Source organism: Mobula hypostoma, chromosome 15, assembly GCF_963921235.1.
Source record: "Mobula hypostoma chromosome 15, sMobHyp1.1, whole genome shotgun sequence".
NCBI classification, from domain to species: Eukaryota; Metazoa; Chordata; class Chondrichthyes; order Myliobatiformes; family Myliobatidae; genus Mobula; species Mobula hypostoma.
Genome location: NC_086111.1, coordinates 33,160,366 through 33,181,768, shown reverse-complemented (window position 1 = coordinate 33,181,768; position 21,403 = coordinate 33,160,366). Strand labels below are relative to the sequence as shown.

At 40.3% G+C, this 21,403-nt stretch overlaps 1 protein-coding gene across 2 annotated transcripts in view; it reads right to left on the bottom strand.

Moving 5' to 3' along the window:
* The window catches only part of chl1b (cell adhesion molecule L1-like b), a 945,006-nt gene that overhangs the window by 68,951 nt on the left and 854,652 nt on the right, over positions 1-21,403 (bottom strand). For both annotated transcript variants that reach the window (XM_063067891.1, XM_063067890.1), the window contains one exon: positions 13,068-13,247. In XM_063067891.1, the coding sequence (XP_062923961.1) occupies positions 13,068-13,247 (180 nt within the window). The remainder of the gene's footprint in view (positions 1-13,067; positions 13,248-21,403) is intronic.

Here is a 21,403-nt window from a genome sequence, read left to right as displayed (position 1 = left end):
GTGGCGGAAGTTACGGAGAATAATATGTTGGACCCAGAGGCTGGTGGGGTGGTAGGTGAGGACCAGGGGAACCCTATTCCTAGTGGGGTGGTGGGAGGATGGAGTGAGAGCAGATGTACGTGAAATGGGGGAGATGCGTTTAAGAGCAGAGTTGATAGTGGAGGAAGGGAAGCCCCTTTCTTTAAAAAATGAAGACATCTCCCTCGTCCTAGAATGAAAAGCCTCATCCTGAGAGCAGATGCGGCGGAGACAGAGGAATTGCGAGAAGGGGATGGCGTTTTTGCAAGAGACAGGGTGAGAAGAGGAATAGTCCAGATAGCTGTGAGAGTCAGTAGGCTTATAGTAGACATCAGTGGATAAGCTGTCTCCAGAGACAGAGACAGAAAGATCTAGAAAGGGGAGGGAGGTGTCGGAAATGGACTGAGATCACTACCCTGGACATCCTGTCCTTTAACTTAGCAACTAACTTCCTGAACTCACTTTGCAGAACCTCATCCCTCTTCCTACCTATGTCATTGGTACACGTATGACGAATCTCATAGAATTTTTTGAGGATGTAACTAGTAGAGTGGATAGGGGAGAACCAGTGGATGTGGTATATTTGGATTTTCAAAAGGCTTTTGACAAGGTCCCATGCAGGAGATTAGTGTGAAAACTTAAAGCTCACGGTATTGGGGGTAAGGTATTGATGTGGATAGAGAAATGGTTGGCAGACAGGAAGCAAAGATTGGGAATAAACGGGACCTTTTCAGAATGGCAGGCAGTGACTAGTGGGGTACCGCAAAGCTCAGTGCTGGGACCCCAGTTGTTTACAATATATATTAATGACTTGGATGAGGGAATTAAATGCAGCATCTCCAAGTTTGCAGATGACACAAAGCTGAGCGGCAGTGTTAGCTGTGAGGAGGATGCTAAGAGGATGCAGGGTGACTTAGACAGGATAGGTGAGTAGGAAAATTCATGGCAGATGCAATTTAATGTGGATAAATGTGAGGTTATGCAAGATAATAAGAGGAATAGATAGAGTGGATAGCCAGCGCCTCTTCCCCAAGGCACCACTGCTCAATACAAGAGGACGTGGCTTTAAGGTAAGGGGTGGGAAGTTCAAGGGGGATATTAGAGGAAGGTGTTTTACTCAGAGAGTGGTTGGTGCGTGGAATGCACTGCCTGAGTCAATGGTGGAGGCAGATACACTAAAGAAGTTTAAGAGACTACTAGACAGGTATATGGAGGAATCTAAGGTGGGGGCTTATATGGGAGGCAGGGTTTGAGGGTCGGCACAACATTGTGGGCCGAAGGGCCTGTACTGTGCTGTACTATTCTGTGTTCTATGTTCTATGTTATCCACTTTGGTGGCGAGAACAGGAAAACAGATTATTATCTGAAAGGTGACCAATTAGGAAAAGGGGAGGTGCAATGAGAGCTCGGTGTCATTATACACCAGTCATTGAAAGTGGGCATGCAGGTACAGCAGGTGGTGAAAAAGGAGTAAGGTATGCTGGCATTCATAGCAAGAGGATTTGAGTACAGGAGCAGGGAGGTACTACTGTAGTTGTACAAGGCCTTGGTGAGACCACACCTGGAGTATTGTGTGCAGTTTTGGTCCCCTAATCTAAGGAAAAACATACTTGCCATAGAGGGAGTACAAAGAAGGTTCACCAGATTGATTCCTGGGATGGCAGGACTTTCATATGATGAAAAACTGGATCGACTAGGCTTATACTTGTTGGAATTTAGAAGATTGAGGGGGGATCTTATTGAAACGTATAAAATCCTAAAGGGATTGGACAGGCTAGATGCAGGAAGATTGTTCCCGATGTTGGGGAAGTCCAGAATGAGGGGTCACAGTTTGAGGATAAAGGGGAAGCCTTTTAGGACCGAGATGAGGAAAAACTTCTTCACACAGAGAGTGGTGAATCTGTGGAATTCTCTGCCACAGGAAACAGTTGAGGCCAGTTCATTGGCTATATTTAAGAGGGAGTTAGATATGGCCCTTGTGGCTAAAGGGATCGGGGGTATGGAGAGAAGGCAGGTACAGGGTTCTGAGTTGGATGATCAGCCATGATCATACTGAATGGCGGTACAGGCTCGAAGGGCCGAATGGCCTACTCCTGCACCTATTTTCTATGTTTCTATGTACCTATATGTACCACGATCTCTGGCTGCTCACCCTCCCACTTAATAAAGCTGAGGACTTGATCCAAGATGTCCCAAGCCCCGGCACTTAGGAGGCAACATACCATCCGGAATCTCATTCTTGTCCACTGTACCTCCTTCCTGTTCCCCTAACTAACAAATCCCCTAATACCACAGCTTACCTCTTCTCCCCACCTTCCTTTCCGAGCCACAGAGCCTACTCAGTGCTAGAGACCTGATCGCTATGACTTTCTCCTGCTAGGTTATCCCCCCAACTCTATCCAAAATGGTATTTCTGTTGTTGAGTGGGATGGCCGCTGGCTGTTAAATCCCTTTTACCCTCCTGACTGTCACTCAGTTTCCTTGTACTGCACCTTGGGTGTAACTGCCTCCCTATATGTTCTGTCTATCCCCCACTCAACCTCCCAAATGATCCGGAGTTCATACATTTCCAGCTCCAACTCTTTAAATAGGGGCTGTGGACAATTCTGATTTGATGGAGACAGACGTGAAAGCACAGAGGAACATCTGGAGAAATTTCTGAAATGCTGTTTCGCTGCTGCTATTACTGGGCGATCGAGAATCTCCAGAGGGAAGGCCCCAAAATCCCTGGCTTTGCCTGCTGCTGGTGACCGAGGCTGAGGTTGAATCGATCGAATAGAGATGGTGCTCGGTACTCAGTGTCGGAGGGCTGATCGGAGGCTCGAAGTTTTCGGACGACTCAGAGTCGGACGGTGGTCGGGCATGGCAGGGAGAGTTTTTTCTAGTCTCTCGTCTGCGTGAGAGGTGAGACATTCGAGAGACTGAACTTCTTTACTGTGCAATGGCCTGTTCTTCATCAAGTTATGGTATTGTTGCACTGTTGTAACTATATGTTAGGTGGTTTTTGTTAGTTTTTCAGTCTTGGTCTGTCCTGTGTTTTTGTGATATCACACTGGAGGAATATTGTATCGTTTCTTAATGCATACATTACTAAATGACAATAAAAGAGGACTGCGTGTCCTCATAATCTAATGCGGAGTGGAAGAAGCTGCAGCTGGATGCAGTTCTTGCAGATGGAATCATCAGGGACACTGGAGATCTCCCTGCCTTCCCACAACCTGCAAGAACAGCTATTCAATATCCTGCCTGGCATTCCTGATTTCTTGAACTGTGCAATTATAAGGAGGGAAACTATAAAAATACTGAAAAAAATCTGCTTATAGCTTTTCGGCTTGTTACGTACCCCGTAACTGGGTTGCCAAACCAGCAGAAATGGATCACTCAGTTGGAGTCTGGAGTACTAGAACTAAGAAAGTTTTATTAAAGAAACAAGCAACACAGTAATCGAAAGGATAATAAATGCAACAGTTCAGCGATGATAACCACACATGTGCACAGAATTAAGATAACAGCATCAATCAAGCTCTATCGTTGTCTAGGGGGTAAATGACCAAATTTCAAAATGACTCATTCAGTCCAGTTCAGTTCGCAGTAATCGTTGCCATGGCGATGGACAACGTGGGGGAAGAGAGAGATAGAATAGGAACAACTGATCATTCAGAACACTGCTTCACTCACAGACCAGCGAGATGGCTCACAGACCAGCGAGATGGCTCACAAACAGCTTTTGGGCGGGTCCTTGGTGATGTCACCTGAGGTCACCGACTGTGACCCCTCCTCCAGATGCGGTCGATCCTCTGCAGTGAACCCGGCACCCAGGCAAGGGCGGACACACACCGGGTTCCCGCTGATCGTACCTTTCCACCCTTGTCGTTGTCTGGCACTTCTCACCCACTCGTGAGAGGCGCACCGCTTCCAGGGTCTCGTTACCTCGGGTGGCGTGTGTCCTGCCTTAGCGAACCTGTCCCTTTTTATCCCCCTGCTGGGGTATCGCCTGTCCATCACTTCAAACAGTTCAGGGTTCAAAGGGGGGAGCCGCTCCAGACAGCTCTCCCTCCCACATCCCTTCATTACACATCTCCAGACGCTGCTCCATTGTTCCTTATCTCTCCTTCCCCTGAGGGCAGGTGGCAGACCAACTGCTGATGCCACTGATGCTAGCCCAGGCCAGCAAACATCTTAATTTTATGTGTATTCTCGTAACAGGCTCCTCTCACTCAAGCCTCTCATTGCTGAATCCTTGAAGAAATAAAGCCTCAAATCCCCACTCTAATACTGTCCACTCCAACAAAGGCTGCACTGTTTGCCCCCGGCCTTATTTGACCTTGCTAACGAATCTCAATCTCTAATTGGCCGCCATTCAAATGATGAATCTCCCACAAAGCACTGCTTTTTAACGCACACTCACTGACACGCGAAAGTCACCTCTTCTCTCACTCTCGATCTCTGATTGGCTACTGTTCGCTAATGTGAACAGTGTGAAGAGGGTGCAGATCATGTATCTTGGGCAGTATTTTACCATGAAATAATTGCTTGAAAAATCTTATTCAAACTTCACTCTAATTTATGGTTGGTTTGCACATTTATAATGTTTACGTATGATTTTAAGTTCTGAATATAAGCAGCATAAAATGTATATGTTTTTGAGTATTTCAGAGATACTGAGAGGCATTTGTCATGGTCTTACACACTTCCATGGATTCGGAAACTGTCTCAACTGTTTGGAAGGCAGCAAATTGAACCGTAATTCAAGAAAGAGGAGGAAATTGATGAATGATGAAACTGTTAGTCAGCATCAGTTGTCAGCAAAATGCCTGAATCCATTGTTAAAAATGCTGTAACTGAGCACTTAGAAAATCATAATATGATTAGCCAGAGACAGCATGAATTTTGAAAGGGAAATTTGACAAATGTGAGTGTTTATGTGCATATAAACCGGCAAGATAAATAAAGGAACAACAGAGGATGGAGTCTGTTGTATCTCAACATTGAAAGTGCATCTGGCATGTTCCTGTGAAGAAAGTTGTTACTTAAAATAAGAATTCATGGACTTGGGGATAAAAGTAGAGCTGGTGATTTGGTTCAACAAGGAGAAAGAATAAGTTGGTCTTTTTCAGCTTGACAGACAGCTACGTTCTTCAGTTTAGGCCCTCAACATTATAATAACACTAAAAACTGATAAAAAGGCAGCATGTGTTATTTCCAGATTTGCTGATGATACCGAACTATTCAGAAAAACTGAACTGTAAGCAGGCATGAAGTATTCAAAGGGCGGTGGATAAATTAACTGAAAAAAAATGAGAAAGTGGCAGATGGCACATTTTAAAATGAAAAACTGGTCTGAAAGAAAAAGATACGCATTTGCAGAAGGATCCTGATGCTTTAGTTTATGAGGAGGAGAAAGTAAATGAACAGGTCTAACAAGCAATTTTGAAGGCATATGGCAGGTTGACATTAATTGCAAGGGAGTTCAATTACAAGGGTAAGGACAATTTTCTAAAATTAAACATGGCTTTTATTCTATTGTGATTTGTCAATGCAAAGGTATTATTTATAGTGGCCATTCAAACTATCAGAATGGTTTTATGAAAAGGAAGTGTGGGCCTTGGGAAGAAACAGAGCTCCTGGGGGAAATGGCAGTGTCGCAGGAGAATGTGCAAACTCTGAACAAACAGCATTGAAGGTCAGCAATAAACTAAAGGGAAAAGGATTGAGTGTGTAGAAGGAGTGTAGTGGGAACAGAACAGTGAATACAGATGGAATAGAACATATATAGAACAGTACAGCACAGTACAGGCCCTTCGGCCCACAATATTGTGCCGACCCTCAAACCCTGCCTCCCATATAAGCCCCCACCTTAGATTCCTCCATATCCCTGTCTAGTAGTCTCTTAAACTTCACTAGTGTATCTGCCTCCACCACTGACTCAGGCAGTGCATTCCACCCACCAGCCACTCTCTGAGTAAAAAACCTTCCTCTAATATCCCCCTTGAACTTCCCACCCCTTACCTTAAAGCCATGTCCTCTTGTATTGAGCAGTGGTGCCTTGGGGAAGAGGCGCTGGCTATCCACTCTATCTATTCCTCTTATTATCTTGTACACCTCTATCATGTCTCCTCTCATCCTCCTTCTCTCCAAAGAGTAAAGCCCTAGCTCCCTTAATCTCTGATCATAATGTATACTCTCTAAACCAGGCAGCATCCTGGTAAATCTCCTCTGTACCCTTTCCAATGCTTCCACATCCTTCCTATAGTGAGGTGACCAGAACTGGACACAGTACTCCAAGTGTGGCCTAACCAGAGTTTTATAGAGCTGCATCATTACATCACGACTCTTAAACTCTATCCCTCGACTTATGAAAGCTAACACCCCATAAGCTTTCTTAACTACCCTATCCACCAGTGAGGCAACTTTCAGGGATCTGTGGACATATACCCCAATATCCCTTTGCTCCTCCACACTACCAAGTATCCTGCCATTTACTTTGTACTCTGTCTTCGAGTTTGTCCTTCCAATGAAGTGGGAATGAAGTGGGAATGGGGCTGAGTACTAGGTGGAGTGAGATGGGAATCAGGTTGAGTATTAGATGGAGTGAGGTGGGAATGGGGCTGAATGTACAGATGGAATGAGGTGTACAAATGGAGTGAGGAGGGAATGGGATGAGTATACACAGAATGTGGTGGAGATGGAGCTAGCAGTACAGACAGAGTGTGGTGAGGGCCATCGTTCGGTGTAGCCAGGAGTCAGAGACTGCAGTATAACCAGTGACATGGACAGATGTACCCAAAGAGGGCAGGGGTATAAGATCTGGATGGAAAGGGTTTGAGAGTGGAAGGAACTCACAAGAAAGTGCTGCAGGTGCAGATAGGGTTACAGATCAAGAGGATGGTTGAGAAGAGAGAAAACCTTTTGGAGGTGTCTGTGTAATAGACTGTGTAGTTGGCACAATGTTTCTGTCTGTCTTATAGAAGATGAGACTTTTTATTTTATTTTGTAAACAGATCTTTTTTTAGTGACATGAGTCATTGTAAAATTACATCATTAATGACTAGCAAGCAATGTGTTTAGCTAGTAGTTAATATAGCACTCACTTGTAGCTGTTTATGTAAAGTGCTTCTCTCTGGAAAAATAGCTAAGATCACTGATCTGCAATTTAGAAATCAAGCAGTGAAGATAAAAACTACACGTGTACTTTTCAATGGTCTCTGCTTTTCACAGCTCATTATTTCCACTGCATCTTGTTTTTTTGTTTGTCTCAGTTATTGGTTGGCAATAATTCAGGAGCAAACAGACCACAACAGTTTTGAAATCTGCACTTCCTGATTGATGAAACACTCCTCTGAGCAGCCAATAATCAGCAAAGCTGTTCACCATTACGGATCACCCAACCATTCCACAGGAAACCATTCTTCACTTGAACAAGGACAGAGTAAGCAGATTCACATAAATGCGCTAGAATTTAGAAGAAATAGCGATGATCTCATTGAAAAATGTAGAATTTTTGTGGGACTTCACAGGTTAGATGCAGAGTTGGTGTTTCCCCTGGGAGGAATGTCAATAAAAGGAGTGGTGATTGAGAAAGCAGATCTGGTGATTTCCCTGTTGCAAAGCTACAGGATGGTTGAATTATGTTACCAAGGTGGCTGACATGTGTTTCGTTTTAGGCTCTGATTACACATGTAGCCCTGTCTGAAACAATTTACTGGAAATCATGAGGTAGTTTCCAGTAACTCAGATATTGGTGCTTTGCCTTATATGGGGTTGTTATTCACTTGTAGGGAAGGTAAGGGAGACACTGAACCATACAAAAGAAAAGTCTTTTCACGGGATTTTTGTAGCTTCTTCCTGGGCTGGATTATGACCAGTACCTGGTGACCTTGATAATCATAGAAACCATAGAAACCATAGAAACCATAGAAACTACAGCACAGAAACAGGCCTTTTGGCCCTTCTTGGCTGTGCCGAACCTTCATGTCTTGTCAAAATATTGACACTGCATGGCAAACAGATTCAGAATAACCCATTGTTGATTGCTAATAAGTATTACTATGTATTGCATGCACCATTGAGCTTGAGTTATTTGTGGAGCACCAAATAAGGACATCTGAGTTTCACTCTTTTAGTTGAGGTAATTTGGATTTGAGGCTTCAGTTAAGAGTTAAGTTAGATTTGTAAGTTAGCATTTAAGACCATAAGACCATAAGATCATAAGATATAGGGGCAGAATTAGGCCATTTGGCCCATCAAGTCTGCTCCAGCATTTCATTGTGACTAATCCAATTTTCCTCTCAGCCCCAATCTCCTGCCTTCTCCTCGTATCCCTTCATGCCCTGACCAATCAAGAATCTATTAACATCTACCTTAAATATACATAAGGACTTGGCCTCCACAGTTGCTTGTGGCAAAGAATTCCACAGATTCATCACTCTCTGGTTAAAGAAATTCCTTCTCATCTCCATTCTAAAAGGACGCCCCTCTATTCTGAGGCTGTGTCCTCTGGTCTTAGATTCTCCCACCATAGGAAACATCCTCTTCCATCAAGGTCTTTCACCATTCAATAGGTATCAATGAGGTTACCCTTCATTCTTCTGAATTCCAGCGAATACAGGCCCAGAGACGTCAAATGCTCTTCATATGACAAGCCATTCAATCTTGATATCAGTTTCATGAACCTCCTTTGAACCCTCTCCAGTTTCAACAGAAATTCCAAATAAAACTTGAGATATAAATTCCTTTCTCCTTTTAATTAAGATTTTTGAGACTGTGACTACTGAATAGTTATCTATAAGAAAGATTTTATTTTGTTATTGCCAGCAAAAATATAAATTTGTTCATTTTGAATGTTTCCCTTCAAAAAACCCAAAAAATATTTCTATAAATTATGCTCTGGATATATCACAGAGCACCAGTAATGATACAGAAGAGATTCAAACCAGGAGAACTTTATTTATTATGAATGATTGAAGAAGTTGTAATTATTTTCAGTTTGGAAAGACGAGGCCAAAGGCAAATTTCATTAGTAACTTTGATGTCGAGATTTAAGGTCATTGACTGAGGATTTGCGAGGGAGTTTAGAAAAGCTTAGATTGATCCAAACTGTGATGAGTCTATAACTCACTACTTGAAAGGGAGGCAGCAGCAGAGATCTTAAGTTTTTAAAAAAGTAGCTAACTGAGCACTAGGTGTAGTTTAATGTACAAAGTTGGTCCAACAAGTAGAACTGGTATAATGGGAGATTGCTCTTATTTTTTAGCATGAAATCAAATCAGCCAGACTGCCAGCAATATTACTAAAGCATAGAGATTTGTGACACAGTCTTCTTTGATAATCTTGCTGGTAATTAGGAACTGAGGAAGTCTCTCTAAACTTGTATAACTCTTTTGTTTCGCTGTTGGTTGAAAAGTTACATCAACTAACATAAAGACACGATCCGCTGATAACAGACCATTAACCAAACTGAAAAATTATTATTTTTATTAGTTTGGCATGATTCCATCAAGTGTGATGTATTTTTCCATGTTTCATATCTAAGGAGGCTGACGGACCAAGGCTGCTTTAACTATTGTTCTATCCAGCTCTGCTCCCTACAACTGTACAGTGTGCAGTGAATATATTTGCATAACAGCTATTTATTACTTTTAACATGATCTACTATTTCAAATAATGTCTATGCCTTTGGTTTCATATTTATTTAACTGGAACAATGGTTTAATCTTCAAAATCTCATCTGAAATGTTCTGTGTCATTTATTCCACCATGCAGCAGTAGTTCACGGTGCCAAAGGCAAATGAAACAGTCGCTAGAATTTACGTATCTATAATAAAGATGATAAAAGTGGATTAAATGTTTTATGTTCAGTTCTAAATGAACCGAGAAATCATGGCCTTTTCACTGCAAACGTTCTACATGAAACGCAGCATCCAACTCCCATTAACATAAACTGAAGCAGTGGCATGGAAACAATATCATAGATCACCTTATAGAATTAGATATATGAGCATTTTATATACTTGAACACATGGCATTTGTACTTGCACTGGGGAAAACAGCATATAATCAAATAACCTCTGTTAATATTCTCACAACCAATAATGTATCTTTCACAATTGGTTTGATTTTGCACTAATGCCGAACAAGGCACTCAAAAAAACTAGCATATCAAGTGCTGGAATCCCTTAAGCTGCCTAACCATTTTGCAAAATGTTGTGAAAATTTGTACAGTAAGCAGCAATGTTTCATTCATATCATTGCTATAGGTTACAATTACCCAATTGACATTGTCAAACTAATATGGAATGACAGAAACTCACATAACTCTCTGCTTAATACATGGGATTAGTGTAGATAGGTACAAAGATCCCCATGGAGCTGAAGAGCCTGTTTTCATGGCTCAAATAACATATAGAGTGGTTTTCTAACTATTTTTGAAAGGTTTTAGCATGAAGGATTGCCTTTGTTTCCAGCTATTTTTGTTTTCATTCTTCTTAAGATTGCTGATTTAAATCTATTTAAACTAATGAAATAGTTTTGTGGAAATTTTAAATGAAATTGTTTGTTTTTGTCACTTTATTAGAGTTGAGATGTAGACTTATCCATGCATGCTTTTGCCATTTTGTTTATATTGGATATGGCAATGAATGCCTTAAAGGATCGTATATTCTGTGGTAGCTTTCCTTAAGGGGAAGTTATCACATTGCAAAACACCGTCTCCTAAAATGAAGCTTCAGCATTAAGTAGGCACACAATTTCGAGGTAATGGTGAGCTGCCCATGATTGCTGCTGAACTTATCTTTTGGAGATTCAGTGATGTTAACTTGAGCTCTGAAACAAATCTGCCAATCAATGGGGAGACCATGCAAACGGCAGGACATTGTGTAACATAATGCAATCATGTGTGTATGTTTGTGTGTGCAAGATCAATTATCTCTACAGGAGAAGGAAAGAGGAACACCTGAACAGGTCACATACATGAAACAGCAGCAAAATTACCAAATGATTAAGTCATGGTCCCTGATTTAGCTGGCTGTTGAGATTGTCAAAAATGTTAAATGCTTCTGCATGGATCTGAAATTTAGAAGTACTGGAAAGCATTAAAATAATCAATTAATAGACATCAATACAATTACAAAGCAAAATAAATTTGAGATACAGAAAAACACTTAATTATTTAAAAACATTTGATTATTCAAAAGTTCAAGCTTAGTTATTTAAAAAAAGGACTGTTAATTCCCTAATAAATACCTCGCTCCCATGCATTAGCTCTTCTCCTTGCATATGAATGGGATCAGTGAGCCAATTCCCTAGGATAAGTGCTGGGAAATTGCCACACGTTTAGAATCACCACTGGCTACGGTTAGAGAACCATACACAAGAAACAGCAGACAACTTTAGGACGTGGGTATTCAAGTTTGGGATCCAAACTTGTTGGCATTCATATGTGAGTTGTTTGCAGAACCACTGGCATTTCTCAGAAAGGCCCAGCACATTCTCTTTGATGAACCTGCTATAATTTAATGATGGTTTCACAGAAAATTCACTTAAAGCACTTTAAGAGTCCCAAATAACACACTTTAAAACTGTTCCTGGGACATTTAAAATAATGTGCTCTTCATTATTTTATACTTTCCCTTCCTGAGTGTCAGCAGTTTTGCAATTAACATTTTGTTTCAGTAATAGATTAGTACTATTTTGCTTCCTTTGAAAGACATTTCACCCTAATGCAGTTAAGGAGGCAATTTGGCTCCTCAAGTCCATTCAATTAATTCATGTTTTAGATAAGATTTCATGTGACCTCTTGTATTCATTACAGATGTGAGATTCGGGAGTTATGTTTGTAAATATCTTTCTGGCTCAATTTTAAGATTTTGCCATCACATTCCTATTTATTCAATATGTAAATCATATTGCTAAATTCAGCTGAATATTTGGCTGTCTTTATCTTCACTCAATTTATTATTAAAATGTCAGATCTGACAGCAAAATTCCAGGGCAAAACACAACCTGACAACGAGAGATCAAATCCTTATCCTTCCTCTGTGGCTCCTACCTACTAAACAATTACTAATCCATGTGTAAGTGCCACATGAAATTCTCTTTGCTCTAATGTTTGATAATCTCTTGTGCAATACCTTGTAAAATGCCATCTAAAATAGATACTGAACACATCTGTAGTCACTTCCTCAGTTATCAGACATTCACTCCATTTATTACTGTCTCAAAAACAGTTAGTCAGACATGATCTATCCTTCACAGATCAATGCTGACTCACTGATCAAATGCTCACTCACTCCTTCTTTGATCATAGATGTCAGTAACTTTCCCATAGTTGGTATTAAATAGTCTCAGTCTGTGATTCTGATTCCCTTGTGAAATAATCAAATAACCTTTGCAATTTTCTAATCCAAAGGCACAATTTCCATGAACTCTAGAAAATCCTAATACATGTGTAATTTCTTCATATAGTTCTTTTAAGCTCCTAGGAAACTTTACCCTGGACAATTTATCTGTGTTGAATTCTATTATTTTTATCATTACCATGCCTTTAAATATTAAATGCATGAAAATACTCTCCATGAATAGCTTAGGTTCAGTGACTACTTTCATTTTGTGCTTTTCCACCATTATGAAAGAGGGAACAAAATACTCAGCACTCCACAATCTAATTGCATCTTGTTATTAAGGTTATGGGTCTGTAACACATGCACAGATGAAAGAAAAAGGGTAGACAAAGGAATTAGAGAATATATCCTCTTAATTGAGGTTTTGAATTTAGAATTTTGTATGCCTATTTTTCACATGGTCATGTTTTAGTTAATTGCTATGTCTGTAATTTATCCAATTTCATTTGCCATTTTTATGAAATTATAGACCAAGTAAAATGAATAAAACAGAGAGATTTACTATTCAGAAAACAAAGAAGACATTTTTATAATCATCTGCTCAAAATTATACATAAAGAGTAACACTCAGAAATATTTTAAGTTTTCAATTAGATGATTAAAATACGAACATACATTATGGTAAAAACCCAGCTTGCAAACTTTTCCTACCTCCTTCCATCACTGTTGTTCCCTCTTCTGTGATAAGTTTCCCAGGTCCCGCTCTTGTGTAAGCAGTCAGGTAGAACTTATATCTGCTGCTTGTGTCTAGGTCAGACACTACTATCTTGGTTGTGTTAGCGTCTGTGATATTAATCGTCTTCAAAGTACCAATTTCTTCTGTGTCATTAACTGTAAAATAAACCATTTAATGATCAGCCTTAGCTATCACATAGTTCAGCAGTTCAGTTTGTATCTGGGAAGTGCAAAGAAAAGAATTTCATGTGTTAATTCCCAAACTAATTGGCGTAAATAAATGGCTTCAGGAAGACAGTGCTTTTGTTACCCTGTTTCATTTTCTCATTCTACTTGCATAATGGTTGGATCACCTATGCTTTCCCTCCCCTAGCAGGTTGGTTAATGCTCACCTTTCACTAAAATAGCGAAGTATTGATTAACCTAGTTGCCAAAGAACATCCTCTCTGTTCCTTTCTTACCTTAAAGTGAACTGACTATAAAGTTTCAAAAGAGTACTATGGCAACTGTGAAATGTGATTATAATGTGTCAAAAGATTACTGACTATAATGTGACAAAAGTGGATCAAGTTGTGGTGAGCTGCAATTCAAGTGGCTTTATCCAATGTTACCAAATCATCTTTTTAGGATGCAAATTAATTTAAATAAAATGACACCTTGAATTATTCATAGTTATAATTCAGCAAATGTTTCCAAACAACTTCTCTGATATAATCACTTGAAAAGCTGGTGAAGCATACACCGAACAACGAAGCTGGTATTTTCAGCTTTATAATTAGTGTGTAATGAAGAGCTCGTTTGTGAAGAGATTATGATCACTGCCCAAAATGCTCAAGATGCAGAGTGGTGGCCAAAGTGATCACTGCCGAAGATAGCTCTTTTTGGAAAGTATTGGAGCTTTATTTCAGTTTGCAATGAAGTGAGCAATTATAGCATATCAATGTGCTCTTTCCTTCCCAACTTTGATGTCTGATTTACTTTCAAACATAAATACAACCATGTAAAACAGAAGTCCAGAATTATTAAGTATAACTGGATGCACCAACAGTGGTTTGAAGTGAGAGTGAGGACTAACTATCATCTTGAAAGACACAGAAGATAATAATGCACTCAAGATGTATTTAATATGGACATTGCTCCAGAACTTAATTTAAGAAAGAGATATCCCACGAATTATGATTCCTGCTGATGTGCTCTGCTATTAGTCTCATGAAAATAGGGATTGTTTTGTGAGAAATTAAACCAGGTAAATCAGAATTTACCTCATAATATGGAGGTAACATTATTCCAAATTATTCATCTTTATCACCACCGAAGACATGTTAAACCATAGTTCCTCACGTTTCAAATATCCTACCACTTCCCAATGGTTATCTTTTTCCAGATATATTTGAAAAGTTCATGTGCTTTCACAACGACAGGGACAGCAACATATTGCAACCAAACATGAGTCTGATTATGCAAACATGAGGAAATCGGCAGATGCTGGAATTTCAAGCAACACACATAAAAGTTGCTGGTGAACGCAGCAGGTCAGGCAACGTCTCTAGGAAGAGGTACTGCCAACATTTCAGGCCGAAACCCTTCGTCAGAAGTAACTGAAAGAAGAGCTGGTAAGAGACAGCCCCAGACAGTCCTTCCAGGTGGGGCGACACTTCCCTGTGAGCCGGCTGGGGTGATATACTGTGTCCGGTGCTTACGATGCGGCCTTCTATATATTGGTGAGACCCGACCCAGACTGGGAGATCATTTCGCTGAACACCTATGCACTGTCTGCCAGAGAAAGCAGGATCTCACAGTGGCCACACATTTTAATTCCACGTCCCATTCCCATTCTGATCTGTCTATCCACAGCCTCCTCTACTGTAAAGATGAAGCCACACTCAGGTTGGAGGAATAACACCTTATATTCCGTCTGGGTAGCCTCCAACCTGATGGCATGAACATTGACTTCTCAAACTTCCGATAATGCCCGACCTCCCCCTCGTACCCCAACATTCATTCATTCATTCATTCATTTATTTATTTATTTATTTATTTATATACACACATTCTTTCTCTCTCTCTCTCCTTTTTCTCCCTCTGTCCCTCTCACTATACCCCTTGCCCATCCTCTGGGTTTTTCCCCCACTCCCCCTTTTCCTTCTTCCCGGACCTCCTGTCCCATAATCCTCTCATATCCCTTTTGCCAGTCACCTGTCCAGCTCTTGGCTCCATCCCTCCCTCTCCTGTCTTCTCCTATCATTTTGGATCTCCCCCTCCCCCTCCAACTTTCAAATCCCTTACTCACTCTTCCTTCAGTTAGTCCTGACGAAGGGTCTCGGCCCGAAACGTCGACTGTACCTCTTCCTAGAGATGCTGCCTGGCCTGCTGCGTTCACCAGCAACTTTTATGTGTGTTGCATGAGTCTGATTATTCCCAATCACTACTAATATGCAATAGATGGTGTAGTCCTTTCTGGCCACGGATCCTGAGGCCAAATGGATACATTTTAGATCATTTTGGCTCAGTCCAACCAACACACTACATATTGGAGATTAAAGCTGGAACTTTGTCTTTTTGACACAGTTCTGCACAAGGCTGTACTTTGTTTTAATTTTGCAAAGGGAAAATTGTCTTCAAGTAAAAACACATTGACAAACAAAAAGAGAAACGGCGGAATTACTCAGCAGGTTGGGCTGCATCTGTGAGTAGTAAAACAGAGTAAAGGTTACAGGTTGGAGACCTATACAGTTTAAACCTTTTGGTTCTGATGAAGGATATTCAAGCCAAAACATTAACTCTGCTTCTCCTCTCATCAATGTGCTCATAGCTGCTGGGTGCTTTCAGCCTTTGAGTTTTATTTTAGATTTCTAGCTTCTACAGCATCTTTGAATTTCATATGGCTAAAAGATGCACTTCCTGCATGCATCTTGAAAATTATTCAATTTTCAAGTTACAGCCTCACATTGTGAAACCAGAAATGGGAAAAAGGCTGGAGAATGGGGTTGAGAGGGATAATATATCAGCCATGATTAAATTGCAGAGCAGAATTGATGGGCCACATGGTTTAATTCTGCTCCCATGCCTTACGGTCTTGGGTTTGTGGACTGCAATTCAATACATCATAGGTAACTGTGAAGCTTCATAAAAAGAGAAAATACTGAACCACTTATTCTTAAGTAAAGACTTCACACCTCCTGCAGAATGGATGTTTGAAATTTTGATGAATGAGTCACACGATCTTCCAATAATTAATGTAAAAATTTGGAAATACCGCATCTAACACACACACACACACACACACACACACACACACACACACACCCCCGCGCAAAACCATGAAATCTGCAATCCAGAGCATAAGCTTCAGCTCAAAGCTCCCCAACCATGTACATACAGCAATGAGTTGTGGAGAATTACTAATAACTAATCAGAGCAGCAGCTATCTTAGCCTTTTCCTGAGGTACCCATCATCGTACAACCTGATAGAAAAGTTTATAAGATTGTGAGAGACATAGATAATACCGATAGTTTGTGCTTGTCAAAATATCAAATACTCAAGGGTATGCATTTGAAGTGAGAGGGGATAAGTTTGAAGGAGATGGGTAGGGCAATTTTCGCCTATACTGAGAGTGGTGGATACCTGGAGTGTGCTGCCATGGGTGGCATTAGAGGAAAATATGGTAGAGGCATTTAAGAAACTCTTAAGCATATTTTTAATTGTTTATTTAGATTTTTAAGGATGGTTTTGCAAATGGAGGGGGTGGTTTAGGGTCAGGTTAGAGTTTGGTTAGGGTTTAGGGACAGGGATGTAGGAGAATTAGAGGTCGAGCTAGAGTTTAAGTCACTGTTCCGTTTCTGAAACATAGAGATGGGACATCCGCGGTTGGATGCCGAATGTTGAACCAGCAGAGAATGGACGAGATCCCACCAGGTCAGTGAGTTGTCGGTGAGTTCTGGAGTCACTGTACTGTGCCGGCAGGAGGAATGAGTTCGGATGACCCCTTGGGTTCACAAATCGATGAGACTGGAATTCAAGGAATAGTGTTCAGGTTCCTGTTACTGAAGAGTACGGAGTTCAGTGGCTAGTGTTCATTGATTGGAGTGTCCAGGATCGAATCCTGAGGGTCAACTCAGAAATCTAGATGTTGAGGCCCAGAGGCCCGAACCAAGTCTATGACTCTCTGAGGAGATCGAACCCCAGGGTCTGCAAGCCCAAACCTGCTGGAGCCTGGAAGGCTAACCTTGGTTAGATAACTGAGTCTCTGTGTGGTGGGAAGGAGAAACGAGGCTTGTTTTGTTGTTGCTTATTGTGCTCTGTGTTGTTCTGCCGAGCATTGTGGGCATGTCTTGTTGACACTGGAATATGTGGTGACATCTCAGGGTGCGTTAGTTGTTAATGCAAACAATTGACACATTTCACACTATGTTTTGATGTACATGTGTCTAATAAACATGAATCCTAAATCTTGAAAATACAAAGAATGGGGAGATATGAACATTGAATAGGCAGAAGGGATTAATTTTAGTTAGTATTTAATTACAAATTTAATTAGTTTGGCCAAACATCATGGCTTAAGGGCCTATTCCTGAGCTATGCTGTTCTATGGAGGCCCTCACCGTTCTATGCTCTATCGCAGAAGACTCATCATTCACTTTCATGATATCAGCAAATTTCTGCAATAATGAGTTCAGCAAAAGTTATGATGCCAAAAAAACCTCTGTGGCTCACTTCTGAGAATTAGCCACTGCAGTCTACATTGTTCCAGAATAGCTAAAATACCGGTCATGATTGTGACAATGTGGAATGTTGTCGTGATCACAAAAAGGTGAAATCAAAACTGGCCAATGATAATCCCCTTCTTCCTAACCTGAAAGGTGAGATACAGCATTGTAGGCAGTCCATGCTAGAATCACTCATTTGCCAATAAAATGCACCAACACTCAGTCTGTTTCTGTCAGAATCACTCAGTAGATATCACTTACAGCACTGGTCCAACCAAGGACTAAAGGACTGGGCTCTACAGGTTAGGTTGGTCTATCTGCTTTCCACATCACGGCAGAATTTGAACGGGTTTGACATCAGGGTATTCTGGTAAAACTGGTGTCAATTAAAGTCTGGAGAAAATCCTGCATTCATTTGATTTACACTTGGAGCCTTGGAAGAAGGTTGGGTGGATGAAGGTGAATTATATCATCCTCAGTAAAGTACAACAGAGCTTATGATGTCTTAGGCCAACCAATTTTATAGCTTCAACAGTGACTCTAAGGTCAGCAGTGGCGATATTTATTTTCAGTTCTATTGGTGACACCTTATATAATAAAGCAGTTTGAGAACATAAGCTGCAAGTTTGGAGTACATTCAAAGCTGGGCTACAAAGTAACAGGAACCATTCAGATCACACAAGTCCTAGGCAATCATCATCCACAATAAGAGAAGGGCTAACCGAATCCTTGTGACATTCATCAGTGCTGATGCCATCAAATTCCCCTCAATCGGTATTACTGACCAGAAACTGAACAAGAATAACCATATGAACAATCAAGCTCCCAGTTGATATTCAGAAGGTCGTGGATCATTTTCTGACTGTCGAAGGTCTTTCAATTGCCTGGATTGGAATGGCTTAGGATACACAAGATCATTCTGCATGAGTGTGACTCCAACAACACCAAATAACTCAGTTCCATTCTGTATCAAGCAGCCTGCTTCACTGAAGGCTTCTCCACCCACCTGGCTGCCTCAGTCACTGTGAGTTTGGTGGTTACCTCCTGTGGGATACACTGGTGGCTTTCAAATTTTTTCTCAGTTTCACTCAATTTTATTAGCAAGTTATCTTGTCAAGGGACCAATGTTTAATCAAAGGAGCAGAGACTGTGATCCAATTTTTAACATCACACAACCCATTGTGGCCCTCAATTTAAAATCGCAGATATGATCCACAAAGGCTTCCTAAAAATGTAACATTTAGCATCCTGTGGGCAGCAGGCACTGGGCGACACCACTACCCACCAAATTCCTGTTCAAATCTCACATCATATATTGAACAATTATTACTTCATTATCACTGTGGTAAATTCTTGCCCAATCACCAATCAACTGTGTTACTCTTTTCTGGAAGATCTCTCAAAGGCATTGGAAACGTCAAAACATGCTTGATTGAGACAGCCACATATATACAGGAATATAAATATATATAAATTTCAGAACTCTCAGATGCCTCATTAGGTGTGCAGAAATTCATCTTATGGCTTCAAATGCTTCCTTTTGTCTAGTACCTTGCCACAAAAAGTCAACATGACATGCTCTTCTTCGAGATGGTTGAAATTATTCCGGAATTATGGCAGAATTTTTTTAGCCTCATCAAACAGCTAAACTGCATGCTTATCAAACTATATAGGTAATCTGAGATAATGGCAGAGATGATGAAAGTTTACATAGACATTGTAGTGCTCTCTCTGCTATCCTGCATGAAATTAGCAGAAACAGAAACAAACTTGTTCTTGTTTCTGGAGTCAGATGAAATTACACTTTCAATATTGAATGCATGGATAAAACTTTTCAATATTCCATCAAAAACTGGCTTAAATTGATTGATGTGGTTCAATAACATAAGAAAATCAGTATGTGCAGCACAATTTTTCAGCTGCAATAAAGTACCAGTTTAACTGTGCAACATTTGCCTGAGCTACTAAATTAACAGGACTATATTTTAAACATTCTAGGCAGAGTTAAAACACTCTGCTAGATTAATAACAAAACTGGGATTTGGAAGCAATGAAAGGTCAAAGTTGTGCAGAAGACTTCATCAGATTTCCTGAATCTGAATCATTTCCTCCACCACCCACACAGTTGCTGCAGTGTAGATCATCTACAAAATATACTGCAGCTACTTGTCCCAGCTCCAGCTGCATCTACCAAACACACAAAGTTGACCACCAAAATGGACAAAGGTTTAGAAACAACTTGCAGGTCTCCACCATCCCTAACCATCAGGTTACACACTATGGAAATACATCACTATACCTTCAACATCATGGTGTTTAAATCCTGGAACATCCCACGGCAAGGTACTTTGGGATTCCATTTACCAAAAGAACCACTGCAGTTTAAGAAAGCAGCTCAACACCAGCTTCTCTGTAGTTAAGGATTGGTTAATAAATTATAAGTTGACCAAAACATCCTATGTAGGCAAATGAATAAAGTACAGAACATGAAAACAAAAATCTGTATTTTAAGCAGATTTAAACATCTTCCCTAACATTCTCATTTACAGGGAACTCGATCTTCCAATTACGAAGAGGACAGAATTCCTAATGCATAATAATGTCTCTACGCATGAAGATCAAGAGAGGCACCAATTTGATTGGGTATCAGGGAAAGCCACGGTACAAGTAAACATGCGATATGAAAGAAAATTCCCAAAAGTGTGCTTTTCCACAAACAATTCTGTAAACAAATACGTAGACCTCGATCCTACTTATGAGCTAATGTGGGCAGAATTCCAGACCACAATGAATTAAGTTCACCGCACAACCAATCAGTGACGAAATTTCTTTTCCATATCACAAATGAATTTCCAAAATGACGATCAATCAGCTGATTGATATGTATATAAAGGCAAAGCATTTTGAGGACACACCACTATTAACAGCACACTGACGATGTCTCCTAATATGGTAACAAAATGTTTGCAAGTAAATTGCCAAGATCAGAGAACAAATCAATGCAAGGATAATAATAAGTTAATATTTGCAATGTGACAGTTGAGTGTTCCTGTAGAATATTTTTGACTGAATGCAATCTGATTTCTTCACATAAATTACTAATAAGTGTGAAATTATGCTCTTTTGCATTCTCAGAATGCCCAACTGCTTTATAGGCACTTTCTTAAGAGCAGTTACGATTCTGATATAAGAAATACAGCTTCCTACTTGTCCAATGAAAACTTGCTAGCAGTAATGATAATAATTGGCCGAATTTTCTGTTTTATTGATGTTGACCACAGGATAATTATGTGCCTGAGAGAGCTCTCTGATGTTTTTTGTTATGATGCAGTAGGTTCTGTAACTCCAAACTATAAAATTAATTGAAAGGAAACATGGAGCTGAGAAACCATGTATTAGATTTGTTTTTACTTTAAGGGAGGTGTGCGTGTATGATGTGGTGGTGTGATGACGTATGCCATTCACATACTTTTATGTATAACCCATAATGAATTATTTAAATGAAAAATAATGCTTAATCAAACAATACATTTACAATAACTACTCAAAATTAGTAGTATTAAATGCACAACACGATCTTAAACATTTAAAAGGGAGAACAGATA